This window comes from Cheilinus undulatus, linkage group 9 (assembly GCF_018320785.1).
Source record: "Cheilinus undulatus linkage group 9, ASM1832078v1, whole genome shotgun sequence".
Lineage (NCBI taxonomy): Eukaryota > Metazoa > Chordata > Actinopteri > Labriformes > Labridae > Cheilinus > Cheilinus undulatus.
In genome coordinates this window covers 28,371,641-28,387,580 of record NC_054873.1, presented here as the reverse complement: position 1 = coordinate 28,387,580, position 15,940 = coordinate 28,371,641, and the positions used below count along the sequence as shown (strand labels likewise).

General features: G+C 36.6%; 1 protein-coding gene across 10 annotated transcripts in view; it reads right to left on the bottom strand.

Moving 5' to 3' along the window:
• shank3a (SH3 and multiple ankyrin repeat domains 3a) overlaps positions 1 to 15,940 on the bottom strand; it is a 315,840-nt gene that overhangs the window by 142,851 nt on the left and 157,049 nt on the right. For all 10 annotated transcript variants that reach the window (XR_005992309.1, XR_005992308.1, XM_041794579.1 and 7 more), the window contains one exon: positions 8,095 to 8,166. Coding sequence is in view for 7 of the 10 variants with exons in the window: in XM_041794579.1 (XP_041650513.1) it covers positions 8,095 to 8,166 (72 nt within the window). In the remaining 3 variants the exon portion in view is untranslated. The remainder of the gene's footprint in view (positions 1 to 8,094; positions 8,167 to 15,940) is intronic.

Here is a 15,940-nt window from a genome sequence, read left to right as displayed (position 1 = left end):
ACAATGTCAAAACAAAACACAGGTTAAATTAATTTAATTGGGGCAGAAAAGCTGTCAGATTTCCACAGTAACTGCCAAACATGTGCTTGCAATCTGCCATTATAAAACAAAGTAGAAGAGATAATGAAACAGTTGAATCGTCTTTACTTGTGTAAAATGGCAGCGCATGTTTTGGACAGTACTACCCTGTTAAGATTGGTGCTGTGTGCCAAGTTGAAGGATACTAGCAGTTAGGTATATTAAGGGAAGTATGTGATTTGGAACACACTGCACATATTCACTTTCACAATCATAGTTAGTTTTTCATTCACTTTTGTCTTCCATGTTCACTAACTTTCTGCTGTCATTTGTCTAGGCTGTCATTGTCAGCTAGCCTTGTCAAACCAATAGTGCTTCTTCCGAACTGTTAGCCTACCATCGTTCTGCTTCCTGTTTCTACATATATATAAATATAAAACTATCTTCCTGCCACAAGTTTTCTCATGTGCCCCATTATCACCTGTCCTCACAAAACTATCAGCTCTTCACCCATTTGGTCTCTGCAAGTCTTGAGCTATCATAACCAGAGTCTGGACTCCGTGAGAGATTTATTCTACTGCTGCTGCTGCTGAGCATTTTTCACTCTCAAAATCTGTCACCACAGAACTTCTGTCAAGATGCACTTCCATGTTGTCTGTTATAAACAGTTCTTTATTAGCGTGTCTCTACTGAATGAACTATCCTCTTAACATTCAAGGCTGAATGATTAACATGCGTAGTTTTCCCATGAATAATTCATGATGAAATACATGATGTGTTAGTAAGACAGGTCGGGTGGTACTTGCAATTAAACCATTAAAACAATTACATAAAAATCTACATATATTTCATAAAACAGAAACATAAAAGTATTTCATAAATGTTGACAGATATTTCATCTAAAATCTTCTTGAATGGCTGGTATATTAGTGTTTATACCTCTATGCTTCAAAACAGATTAATAATAGAGGAAAACAAAAACTTTACTGTGGCTGCTTCTGGAGCCAAATTGGCAGCTCCATTCTTCCCATAACACAGCTGTCCTGGATTACTCATTGTTTAAAAAATATGCAGCTCAAACCACACAATGGTTTTCACAGCACATTTACACCTCAGGTTTTTACTCGCTCAGAGAGAGAGAGAGAGAGAGGTACAGGCTGGGAGATAACCCTTTTTTTTCCATTTCAAGATTTTTACCTGTTCAACTTCTATAGCTGCATGAGAGGCAGGTCACTGATATCAACAAATGTCTCTTTATAGCTGATTCATTGTGTGATATGACCACCTAAAACGCAGCAGGGCAGAAACAGATCTTGGCTGAGTAGCACTCATTTTCTCTGTCATATCAATGTAGCACTGTAGCAGACGGCGGCACAGCGCACCAAAATGGGCAGACATGAAACAATATTTGATAGAATGACTCATCCTACTCATCGCTGCTGTTCTGCATCTCCCTCCTTCACTGTCTCGCTCTTTCTCTGTTACTCTCAGTAGAAGTTCACTGGCCATGAATTATTGGCAGCTGATACTAGAAACTCCCCAACTGATCTTGAAGTACCTCCACGTTCTGAAAAATAATTGTAAATGACTTTCAAAATCAATTCAGAATCCAACATTGAATAACAACAGATAAATCAGGCCAAACATTAGTCCTCTAGTTTTCTAATGTTCACCTACAAGTTGAAAGGTCTTCCACAAATAGAGTTGTCATGTTACTAGAAATGTATATTTTGCCATAATACTAAGGTATCAAACTTAATCCTTTCAAGGCCTTTTTTGAGGTCTTCTATATTTATATATTTAAGGGCCCATTGTATCTTCAATTTCTAACCAGTTATATTGGTGACACAGTTATGCAAATGATTTGTGCAGATTGTAAGATAAAAATGTGACAACAAGAAAATGCAGATGCTTATAGTGTACAAATAAAGTTTTATTTGAGATGCTAGCAGCACCAACGTTACCAGATTCTGAGCTAGTACTACAATAGGCAACCCTTCACTGCCAAGCTGTTTTCTATTTGCAAAACCCTGTAAAATGTAGGGCTGACAGCTTCAATTTGATTGTTCGATTGTTTGGTTGAAAAGCTTTTGTTTGACCAAGATCACACCCTGGTCAGTGAGCCCCCCCAAGGCACTGGTCAGGGGGCAGAAGCGTAGTGCACAGCTGACTGATACAGAGAGACATGCTGCTGGGGACAGAGGAGCAATGCAGCTCTGGGAATTACAGGTAGAGAAGCACACTAAGCTACGCAGAATGGGATATTTTCTGATATTTTACAGCACTAACACTCAGAAACAACACATCAACTCGTTACAAAGTTGCAGGCTGTTTGTATTGAAGTGGCGCTGCTGAGTGTCTGCTCTGTCCTCCCTCACTGCATCAACTCCCACGAACAGTTTAATTTACCTGTCGGCAAATTGGTTGCATGGTATCATCTCCTTTTATAATCTCCTTAAAGTGTTCACGTTAGTGTTAGCTTCTCTTACAGACAGGCAGAAAGCTGAGGACAAAAAAGGCGATACCTACTGGTCATTGAGTCCTGACAAGCGAACTTTTTCCCTCTCACCTCCGTAAATGAATGCTGCATGCTGTATGCTTTAAGCTTGTAAATGGCACACAGCAGCCTGGATCAAGTGGTCTCGTTATTAGTTACTGTTATAAATGAATGAAAAACGATGATCTGAGGTTATTTTGTAGGCTGTATGAGTTTAAAAAGTTACCACACCGGGATCATGGAGATCAAAGGCAGGTGCGCGCTGATCGTCTTTCAATTAATTAATTTTTTACTAAGACGTGATGAGCCTAAAAAATGTACTAATGCTTCCAAAGGCTTGTTACATTCATTTAAGGATCATTTAGAGTACCAAGCAGGTGCAGTAAGGAACCTGTATGGATTAAACTGGTCCCCAACCAGGTGATTTTTTAAATGTATTTATTTATTTATTTATTTTTACCTGAACAGCAAATCGATAAGTTGGTGCCTGGGTGCAATTTTGGTCGACCAAGTTTTTCTTTGGTTGACTACAGCCCTAGTTAAATGTTACCCAATATCAACCCAGCCTAAGCTGCAACACCTCCTTCTCCTCCAACAACCCCTCAGAAAACCTGCATTTACATATCACTTACATGCACATATCACTCGATCACATTAACTTGCTAGCAGGGAACACAGCGGAGATTCAAGGATGCACTGATAGCTCAATAGGCCAGAAGATCAACAAGCAGACTGACATTGGATCTGGTGAAGTTCAATCAGAATCTGACTTGTGCTTAAAACAAATAGTAAAAACAAAAGCAGAAAAACTAGCCTGAAACCTCTTGACAAATATGAAAATAGAGCCACTAAATTTAAAACCTAATGGTCTTGCATTCAAGAATTTTAAAACTTTTTAAAAGTCCTTAATTTTTGTGGATTTCATTGATCAACCTTTAATACAACTGGTTTATTTAGTTATTCCTGAAGTCTAACTGAATCACTGGACACATCCTGAACTTTGACACACTTTTAATGGTAATGAAATGCAAAATGAATAGGATATCCTAAAAATACTGAACACTCAAAAAAAAAAAATTCCTCTGAATTCTCAGCAATACTAATGAGGAATTGAAATCAGTGATTCTGCACTGTCTGTGTTTTCATTTCCTTCTTTTCTTTTTTAAATTTGGGGCATTTTATGGGTGCCACTGTTTCTCCAGAGGTATAAAACTGTAATCAGCCCACAAGTTGGGACAAAAACAGGACACACTGCTCCATCTCCTCTGCTCTCTATCTGTCTGTAACAGATGTTCATATTAACATGTGTATCTTTGTTGTAGACCAGTTTGCTGAATGGTGAATTGAAGAGCGCCTGTGCTGCAGGTGAACAGAAACAGTGGGGAGATTTTTCTAAGTCCTTTAGAGCAGTACTACTGTCTGAATATGATTAAAATTTTTCTGGCTTGTTTGTGAGATTGTTTGATTTTTTAGGAACTCATTATTGTTTTTAAATGGACTTTTCATCCCTATTGTTTTTAGCCCTTTGATAATATATTTCATAGTTATTTCTGTCTCTTAAACTGCAAGAAAGCCAATGAGAAACAATACTTTGTGTATGTAAACACCCAGTGATGTGACAATAAAGGGAATCTTGAATCTTGAAACACTCAGAAAATAACATCTTTCTCTTTATCACTGGTTTGTTTTCTTTAGTGGCACATACTCTCATGATTGCCCAGCGCTACACACCTTCTCCACCCCTCGCTGGCTCTGCACGGCAACTGGAGATAATATATATGTTTTTCTTTCATTACTTTGGTACTTTTGTTACAACAGAAGACAACATGAACTACTGTATGGTACACAGGTATCTAAACGTACTGAAGTATCACAAATAATGAAAACCTTACCCACAAGGAAATTAATCCTGTTCAAAAACAGCCCTTCTTTATGCAACATTTCAATAAAAGCAGTGCCTGTGGCTGCAGACCTCTTTCATTTAGTGAGGGGATGGAAATCAGCTTAACTCAAAGAAATACAATTAGTGAATAAGACATTGTGTGTTTTGTTTTTCTGATTTTGATGATAGATGAATTTTCCTAAAGTGATGTCTCTTCTGCATGTTTGAAGCATCTAAACCAAGAAGCTTACTGATACTTTGTTGAAAAAAAGACAGACAGGAAACTTAGGGTGCCCTCTCACCTAACCTGTTTGGTTCAGCTGAAATGAACTTGAGTTCATTTTGAATTAGTGCGGCTCATTTAAGCTGGTGTGAAAGCTGTACATGAAACCCTCATGCTGCCTAAACAACCAGACTGGTGAGAAGGTTGTTCTTGGTTTAATTTTGACCCTAGTACAGTTTGTTGCCTCACACTGTGACAGACAGACACACTGTACTGTAGAGCATGCTGGTTAAAGACCACTACTGTTAAATGTCATTTTCTGCTGTTGTGCTGGTTGTAAATGAAGGAATTTCATGGCTCTGATTTAGATTGTTTTGAAAATTTACATAATAAACTTGAAGTTTGCCTCTCATCTGATTTTATTTTTCATTAATCAGTACATTCATTTGTTCTTATTAGGTTAATTTGTTAGTCTGAATTATTGATTTCATATATATTTATCTCAAGTCAAAGAGCTTTAGTCATAAGTCACAAGAAAGTTCGATCAATTAGAGCTGATTTTCCTCACAATATCATATTTTTGTCCGTTTGTAAATGTTCCCTTGTGAACACAGACCAAACTTGACATAAATATGCAACAATGTTACAAATTGATGCATTAATCAGACCAGATAGGTGTGAAAAAGCTCTGAGTAATGATCTGACGCAGCTTATCAATAGTCTATAACCATGCAGTATTTTCATTGTAATTGATTTGGTTACTGGAATCATGATAGCAAGGATTAACAATATAATCACATTTTCACACTGAGTGTGACTCTTGCACAGCTTAATCTTCAATAAGCCATTAATGGTTTTCAGACCATTAGTGCATTAACTGGAAGAAAAGCACATTTAAGAACATTAGTCACAAAAGAGGCGATAGCAGCTTACTTTGTCGTCTGACGTTATAGTATCTTATACTATTAGACATGTAGCATACTTGAACATGATAAAAAAATTCATTCACTCAAATACTGATTTTTGTTTTGTTTTTTAACTGAAAAACATACTGAGGTGTTAAGTACAGGATACAGCAAAACACACAAGAACATGGATTTGACCTTTTTACCCTCTCAAGTGTAAATTTCCAGGCCTCCCTGTGGTAGCTGTAGCAAGTGCATTTAATTCACATTGCTGTCTGTTCAACTCATTACACCAACACAACATCCTCACAAACAGACAAAAGAATCACAGACACGAGCACGACACATTCACTTATGGTCTTAATTCAGTGTTATATCTCTTGATATGCCAAGAAAGCTGTTCTTCTGCTGTTTGTCCTCTCTGAGGACCTGATTCAAAAAAGACTATACTGTGTTTACACCCACTAAATCTGTGAAATGAGCTGCAGAGACACCATCTGATTCACAAATCAACTGCAAAAGGTTAAATGCATCCCCTAAAACTGATACAAGGCAACATGTCTCTGTGTGCTTGTGCTGTTTAAGCATTGTGCATTCATTAAGTGCAAAGTTGTCTCCTTTCTATTCAAGACAACCTTTTGCAAAAACCAAGGTTATTAAAGTTAATTAAAACTGAAAAAATAACCAAAAAGAAAACATTATTTTAGACAATTAAAACTTAATCACCCATAGTAAACATAAAACAGAAAACATTTTGTAAATTTCCATTCACAATGAAAGAGCTGAGGGCCTGTCCTGGCATTTTTTTATTTTTTATTTTCAAAAGCTTATTATTGAAATCTTTTTCAAAGTGAAAAAATGTGTGGTAAATTCAACTTGATATTGATTTTACCCTTTCTGTTTACAAATTTTACAATACCAGATAAAGATACAATAAAACCGACTACTTTAATCTTCATTCTGGTGTTGTTTATGCATCAAAGACCTCAATCAAATATTCATACAATAATTTGGAGGCGATTTTAAAAACAAAACAATATAGATTGTGTATTGGGATAAAGGCTTGAAATATCACAATATAAGTCTTGTGCCATACCGCTCAGCTCTGCACAGCAATATGAAATAATAGCATCAGTTGCCTAATGCCCATGGGTTAATGCTCTGAGCTTAAAAAGGGAAAAACATTTTAAAAAAATGCTTCAAATGCTAATATGCAATTGAATTAATATAATTTAAGTCAAGTTAACAAGTTGTAACTCAAGTAACCCCTTGCAAATTGTTAACTTTAGTTAAATAAACAGTAGTCTATTGTTTGTTACCACTTGAAGCAATTTTTGTAATTTTTCAGCAGTTTTCTTTTTAGAGTGTGTTATCAACAGAAATCTCCAGCAACACTTTGTTAGACCTGGTCTAATCAAGTTGTTCTTTTAACTACAAGTGTTGCTGGAGATTTCTTTTCTCTTCAAGACCCTCCTCATCCTCCATGCACCTTGGGAGTTGGTGAAGTTGTGCCAGATTTACCCACTTCAGATCTATGTGTTATCTAAAAGACTATTTGCAGTGTTTAGCAAGTTGAATAGACCTGAAAATAATTTTTGTTTTGTCTGCTAATAACTGTGCTAATTAATTCAGATAAGTGACTATACGTCTGCCCATTTGGCTGTTAGTTGCTCAGTTTTCCTCATGGTGGGATACTTGTCCAATATTTTTGACTAACTAATCAAAACATAAAATATGATCACAACCGGTATCTCCCGATTTCACTCATGGGTGATTGGTTAAAGAAGCAAAAAACCTGTTGGGGCATCCCTAATTCTAATTTAATTCTAAATGAATTAAACTTCTATGTATCAACTTATACTATTATTTTACAATAAACAGTGTCTAGCCAGAAACCTCAATAGACCAGGTAGTCTATTCTGGGCCAGCCTCTGTCTTATTCTGCTGGCCTAGTTTGTGTTTTTGAACCGCTGCCTGACCTTAAACAATGTCTCGATGTGCATTTTTGATTCTGTTTGCCTGTGCAATACCTTTTGTTGTTTCCTGTAAGCCTGTCTAACACTCTACTGTAGTTTAGGCTCGATTATACTCCAAGTGGCTAGCTCTCTGCATCATTGTGTCATGACTCATAGCCAGACAGTGATGAGTAAAACACAGGAGTATATGACAGACTTCTCTAAAACTAATCTGAGAATAAGTCTGATGCAAACATGCAAACTATACACTCTATATGTTAATTCTGTACCTGCTATGATGCTAAATCAGCAGAACTCAAATCATATTTATGAGTGACATCTACCCTACCTCTATACAGCTGAACATTGTCAGTATGTAAGGCACTAGGGCTACAAAGGCCAAACAGAACACTTCAATTACAAATAAAAGAACCATCAAACACAAAAATGCAACCAAGTCACTCATTTCAAGAAACATCAGAGAGAAAAATGAGCCACCTGGCCAGCATGCCATCAGAGCTTTGTGTGATCCAAGCTCTACGCACTGCTTAGGTGACATCCATTCAGTTAAAGTGGTGCACTTCACAGTTAGGAGGTATACTGTTAGGGCTTACCTTGGTGTGGAGCTTAGACAGCTGCTTTTCATCCAGGTGGGTCTGTGTGTAGACACGTCTTTTATAGCGGAACTAAAACATGAAAAGAACAAACACAAAAGACTTAGCAAAGAATCATGTTACATTTATTCACACATACATTTATTCAACCTGTAGTTTAAGATGACTGAGAGGCAACCCTCATTTTACAAAGACAGAGAGTCATTACAGAGACTAAAGGGCTTATTTGTTACTCTCCATGCAGTAAATCTGAAGGCAACAAAAACTGAAACTTGCCAGTAATGCAAAACTAAAGTATCTATCTACTTTACAAAAGTGCCTGTCCACCCTGTCATCTGCATTGGCCATAAATTCAAATAAAAAAATCACAGATTTAATATTGATAGACTGATTTAATCCTTGCAGTCTATCAGAGATGGAGCAGTTGCAAAGGGTTAGAGCCAAATATGTCCAGACAACCTGTGACCAAAAGGCATGTTTAATAACCATATAATCAATGATTCTGAAAAGGGTAAAGGAGTAGAGATTGATGTAAAATGAAGTGACACCACCCTCTGACTGAAAAGAATGATTAAAATGTACATTCAGTGCAGTTACAGAGGTCTTGATTTCACTTCCCTTTCCCTTTGATTACTCCTGTCAGTGAGAAATCAATATGAACTTAAAGACATATTTTGCCCAATTTAAAATAATCTCTTTTTGGTTTACATTGGACATCTAGTTTTTTTGACTAACTGTTGATCTTGTTTCGTATTGGTTGTGTGATTGGCTGTGTACAGCTGCCCCACAAAGCTGCATCTGAATGCACTGCCACAGTTTTCATACAAGGTGTGTGTGTGCCACATGTTGGCTGCGTCTCCCTGTTGTCAGACCCCTGTCTTTCTTCTTCAATTTTACCTCAATTAATCTTCCTACAAGTGACTTGATGCATTGTATAATCAAGTTGAGACTATTCAGAAAAAAACATTCTAATCAAACAAAGTGAGTCATTCCAAAGAAATGCTAAACCGTGTTTTTACTTTGAAAAGCAGAAACTAGATAGGGCACTTGTACACTTTCTATTTGTCTATGACATATTCTATCAAGGGGAAACAGAGGGGAAACAGAAAGCTTCATGCATTGTGGCCTTTAGAAGGGTCATTAGGGCACAGACTACAAACATATTCTACTGACATGGACACATATATCAGCTAAAACAAGGTAAATATGGCTCTCTTTTTTACATTTCATTGTTTATTTTTGCTACAACATGTGTGCAGCTCGTGGGTAAAATAGGCGAGCCTTCTATTCTCTTGATTGGTGTTTCTCAAACTTTTTTAGAAAGTACAAGCCATCATGACCCAAAAACGTTGCTTTCTGTATATTACTACTTATTGAGTCTGCGCTGTCTTCAGCTGGTTGTTGGAGCTGATGGCCAGTGCTGCTCAGTTAATGTTAATTCTGGACTCAATCTGGTCTTGACTCTGCATTTTCTGTATTGTGAACTTGGAAGGGACCACTTTACCTCTGTCACATAAGTTTTCATTGTATGCTCAGTCCCTTGGACCTTTCGTGACTTTCTGGTCTTAAACAATAAGTTTCTGTCTTTATTAGCCAAGCATCCATGATTGTGACTTTAGCTATTTTGCCATCCAGTCGCTGGTAGAGCCCTGTTTTGGGTTTAATTATAGTGGAGAGGGTGAGTGTTATAGAGTGGAGCTCCCACGTTGCTATAATGTCTACTGCAGACATAAATGCCCCACTAAAGCAAAGACATTTTGAACACTCATTTAGGGACCCTGAAAGAACCTCTTGCGACCCACCTGTCGGTCCCGACTCAGACCGAATGCTCTAGCTTCTCCAAACATGAGACATGCTTGTTAGGCCCATGAGATGCAAAACTCACACAGGCATCTGAAAGCTGTGACTTGTTCAAATGCAAACTGAAATGAAAGTCAGACTGTGTTGCAACCAGTATGTGCCCAGTCTGGAATAGGCTATAGTAATGCTTCAAAAAATGATTATTGACTCCATATTATAGAGTGATATGAAGTAATTTAAATCCCCAGTAAAGGGAAATACTTACTTTTGCTATGCTGATGACTGTGTGAAGAGTTAGGTAAAATTGAACTCCTGCATAAATCCAAGACTTTACTTTAAAAAAACCATTGCAACAGTGCGCTGTGCACATGTGTAGTTACTTTATAGTCACATATCAGGACATTTAATGCCATCAGACCATCAAATCTGCCAGTCTTCTTGTTACTTTGAGTAACCTACAATGAAAGTCTGTCTGATGCCCCCTTTAGTAGATAGACAGCTGACTACAGTGCATGCAGAGTCTGTGTGTCCCCTGCATGTCAAACATTCAGACTACAGGGACATTGGTGCTGTCACAGATACATCATAGGCACCATAGGGGTGTGGATCTCTCCTTTGAAAGATGATCCAATCTGAATCTTGATTCACAGGGTATGGTTCAGTCAGTCCCTGACAATTCATATAGAAAGATTCAGTCCCATTTGCTTTGATTCAATCTGATTCAATTAAATCCAATGCAAACAGACTATGGAGTCCCAGTAACTTTTTATTGCTTTGAAAACTGAGAAAAGGGGGAAAATAAAATAATTTCAAAACATGCTGCATGTCTTCAAGTTTGTTCTTTAAAAAAGGGACAGAATAGCAGGCCTCCTGCTAATTCTGTTTATGAACTGAAGTCTTCAGCATACATACAGTGCTTAACAAATTTATTAGACCACCTGTCACATTTGTCTCAAAGACCATCCAGCACCATGAAGTGCTTTAATGCGGACTCTTTCATTTTCAGTGAGCTCTCCACGTTTTACCATTTTGAACAGGAATGAGGGATTTCAAACTCTATTCACTCAAATTTGAGCCGGCTCACTGGGCCTCTCTGAGAAGTCAGAAATTAATTAAGCATAACATTCAACCACTAACACTCATTTTTCTGTACAGGAATGCAAGTAAATAACAATAATTTGACATATTAATCAAGAAATATTAATGTGCTTTACTATTTTTTCAGTTATTTTGTAATCAGTAAATTTGAAAATTCGTGGATAACAATAATTATATTTTAGCATTAAAAATATCATTTGGGTTAAAGAGCCTCTCTATATATTGGTGTATTAACCATTGCAGAAACATAAAAAATGATTTTGGTAATCACCAATGCTGTTAATTTAGGGCAGTTGTGGCATAAACCTTACTTTGGTTTGGGTTAGGGTGGTCTAATAAATTTGTTAAGAACTGTACCTGCCCAGGTGTCTCACTTTGATGGCTAATTGCTTGGATAAAAATTGAAGTTTGATTTTACTGGTACACTAAACTTTGCCCCTCTGGACTGCTGACTGTTAAAATAAAACATAATTCACTCACAGGGCACAAATTAAAGCTAACTTAACAATTAAAGGAAATTAGGAGAAGCACAGCAACAGAGCCCTATGTGTCTTTTCCCTTTTCCCCTGTCTAAAACAGGAGACTGATGAGTTTAAATATCAGTGGAAATAGTCAAATATGAAGGGCAACTGAAACCATATATTTCATTCTTTCACCATTTCTGTACTTGTGAATATTTAGTCTAAGTGTGACATCATTATCTCCATTCATTCTACATTTGACTGTACTTGTTGCTCTTAAGTCGATTAACACTCTGGCAAAATGCTGCCTATTAAATATCATGTCACTGGGCTCAGCTGTGTAAAACCTGGAAAATAACAACCTGTGTATGCCATAATAACTAAGACTCTTCTGATTTGTGACTTAGAACAATGTTTGACATTCAAGTCTGTTTGTGCTGCTTGCTAGTGTTAGCATCTAAGCAAAATTTGAGCTTTGCCAGGGGAGATTTGGGTACCCAATCACTTCTCACCAAGCATACAGACAGGTCGACATTTGGAAAGTTTCCCTCTGTCATATTAAGTCCACATGACTTCTGAGGTGGAGAACTGTAACTGTAAGACGCTTCGGTAATGCTCTGTGTAACACACCTAACCACAGAGTGAGCAACTACTGCAAAGGTAATTCTTGTGAAAAGGTAAAAGGTCAACATAAGCTGAGCCAGAGCATGCAGGATGAGCTACAAGTAGAGCCTCAGTAAACCGATTTGTATTGTTAAGGTCAGTGCTTTGACTGATTTACACAACATGTTTACAGATCCAGAACTTCACAGACTAATGCACTCAGATCTTTTACATAAAGGTCAGTTACTGATTCATATCAGCTTATCTTTACACACATAAGCTGATATGAATCAGTACCTCTAACTAAAATGATGTACAAATCAGATGCTCAATCACAGATTTAAATGAGTGTATTCCCTCTATGAGGGCCATAATATCATAATTTGGCAATTGAAAATTGTGATTGTGACAAAAGATACTCTACTTATCTGGTGTTATTTTAAAAAATCACTATACGTCCCACAGAAGGAAAAAATGTTGTAATAACAGTTCTTTGGAATAATATTCAGTCCTTTAGTGATTCACAGCTGAGTCCATGAGAAAACATGTCTTCAGAAAGAGTGCGATGACTGCAACATGAACCCAGTACTGAGTAATTTGAGCTACCATTGTGGAAAAAAACATTAAGTGTTAATTATTAAAGTCAAGCCAAATTAATTTGTCATGCAGTATTAGTTCCCAAGACCAAATTACGTCAAATAATGTTTAATTAAATATTGGCTTTTCTTGAGTAAGACTGTGAGAAAGAGAACAGAAACAGAATTCTGGCCAAGAAATGAAGGAAAGTATCTGTCCGGTTTTCATCTTTTCCTCCACTGCTGCTTTTCTTCTTCTTGGCTGAATATATATAGACAGTGTTCCTTTTAAGCTTTAGCATAAAATATAACTTAAAGCCAATAAAAAAGTTTTGAATTGAAACTGAACAAATGCACAACAGAAACACAGCAGACAGCTCTGCCAAACTTAAACAGGAATGGGATTTCTAAAAGCCTCAAAAATGAAAGTGAGAACCACTGAAATTAAATTGTGTCCTATAAATGAAGACATCTTGTCTGTTAATGGGTAATAGTTTGCAGAGGTTAGTAGTAAAAGTAGAGGGTAGTAAAAGTAGAGACAATTATTTATTATTTCAACATATTTTGAACCATAATTTGAGTCCAGCCCACATACAAGACACTGAAAAACAAAACTGACAAGAGAAGTGAAATAATGAGAAGAAATGTATTGCATAAATTTCAAACAATGACAAATCAATTTATGAGAAAGTAGCAAGTAGGGTGGATCATCAATTTGCATTTTTTTTTCAATATTGCAACTGTGATTTTATAGTTGATCATTTTTTAAGTTCCTCATCTTAAGCATTTTTCAACAAACTCAAGAAAACAATTATTCTAATGTATAAGCAACACAGAATTACACAGATTAAAGTCCCTGTAAAGTGAAATCAAAATTTGTTTCTTAACACACTAGATATGTTGGAAAAAAGTTGCTGTAAACATGTGAAAACAGTGAGATCTATGTGTGACTGATGTTTTGATTTAGACCATGTGAAATTTGTTCAGCACTATCTAGGCTTGGTTTAATTTAGGCAAGGCAAATAAAGGGACCTACCGTGTCACAGGTCCCTGTGTGGAATTACCCTGCCCCACTAACATTACAATGATATAAAATCACAGAACAGTTCGTCTCAATACAGTCTGTTGTTATCTGATGTCACTGTCTTCATTGAAAGTTAACAGTCAGCTGAGGTGTGTTTTAATCCATATTTCACTTGTCTATAGTCCTGGATGAAAAGTGTCGCAATGTTAAGTTTAGTCAAGCATTCAGTGATAGACTCGTTCTTTCCCTGCCAAGTCTGTCACAATAAAAGCCTCTAATGCGTATAATCATTGGAGCAATAGCAACATCAGGAAATGGAATGTTTTCATCAGCAGTTTAACAACAAAGATGTCTCAAATGGGAGAGAAACTTTACTTCATATAACTCAGAAAATTAGATATAAGGAATAACTGAAGTGTGCAACACAGAATGAGCAAATGAAACAGACTTTTTAGCTCTAAACTGGCTGCTTGTCATGGCATAAATGTGATTGTTTCTCTGGTGGCTTAAAACAGAGGGTCGTAATACAGCAGCATAGCAGACCTATGATTCCTCCAGTAAAGTTGTAGAATTTTTTAAGAAGATTGTATTTCTGAATAGTGGGCGTGGTTTCAGCACATTCAACCAACACATCTGCACCATCTTAGAGCAGACTTTACTGCCTCAATTTCCAAGATTTTGAAGCTTAATTTTATGTACAAGATATTTTTTTTAATGACTGAAAAAAAAAAAAAAAAACACAATTTGGCCTGGTCGTTCATAACACAGTGGCCTGTCATACAGCAATCCTAAAAGCAGATTTTTTTTTTTTTTTTTTTTTTTTTTTTTTTTAGCACTTTACAGGGCTATTGGATGGCTCAAACTAGGGCTCAGCATTTTGGAAGAAAAATTACATTGTCATGGTTTTGACTCATATTGCTAATTTGTTATGAATTGTTGTTTTTAAGGGAATTACCATTTTTTGTCATTCTGACTATAAGTAAGAAAGCAATATACAAAATAAAGGAAAATAGCGTTTTTGCAACTATTCTAGAAAAAATAGATTTGCACCTTCTTCAATTTAAAATTACAGTAGGCTGTACCGTGGTTTATTCTAATTTCTAATCCATCACCAATGTGTCGAGTTCAGTACAGAGAATATTGAATGCAGAGCAGAGAGGCTTTGAGCTGCTGATCTAAACCTGCCAATCATCTCGACATACCACAAGCGCCTCAGGGAATAACAGCTGATCTATGACACACATACACAGACACACTATGTAGAATTTTTCCATTTTAACAAGTATGCCTTCATACATATTACTTGAGCTTAATTGTAACTCTCTGGTGTTTTTCAAGTGTTGTGGTGGTTTTTATTAAACATTAATAATGAAAAATAAAAGAAAAAGACTGTTGAACTAAACCCATTTGATGTCTAACTCCAAAGCAGATGAATGTTCAAACAACTGATGCTGATATTCTGATTCAGTCTCTCAACACGTTCTTAAGCCTTTTGTGCTGAATCAAAACTGTTTTACTAAAGACAAGTTGTCATTTTAACACTTCTGAAGTTTATGTTAACATTTGTTATGAAACATCTCTCTGATTCCCTCACAAATAATTAAAGATCCTTAGAATAACCTCCAACCTCTCAGTTTTCAAAGGCTCTGATATCTGCTGACAACTAAATCTATTCTCAAAAAAACCAAAGGATTTGTGATAAAGTCATGGTGAATAAACAGGAATACAAAGAGAAGTGAAAAGAAGAAAAAAAGCAAAAGGCTGAAAATTAAATAAACTAATATGTCATCATGAGCCCACAGCGTGACTGCATAACTCAGTCAAAATTGTACAACAAAAGCAACCTCAAAAAAAAGAGGAACATAAAACCTGCTGAAGCAAGCTAGGGTTTCATGAGAAGAAAAATTATATTGGTTTCTCCTAATGTATCAGAGATTGTTATTGAAATGAGACCCGAGGGGGAAAGTAAATCTTTATTTTCCTCTCCATCTCTAGACACATCATAAAACTTGTGAATACAAGGATGGCCAGTCAGAAACTACCTGACATCTTTACTGCACTATCTGCACAGAAAACACATTTTTATATGCCTCTCAGATCACAAACCATGATTGACAAGCACAACAATTATCTGTGAGAGATGACAGTCGCTGCAGACACCACGCTGTCATTGAGCGTGGTTTTATTGCTGCTGGGTTTGAATGACACAGCGGGACAGAAAATACATACACTTCACAGAAAATGGTGAACACACTGACACATACTGTACGAGGCTGCATGTGTGT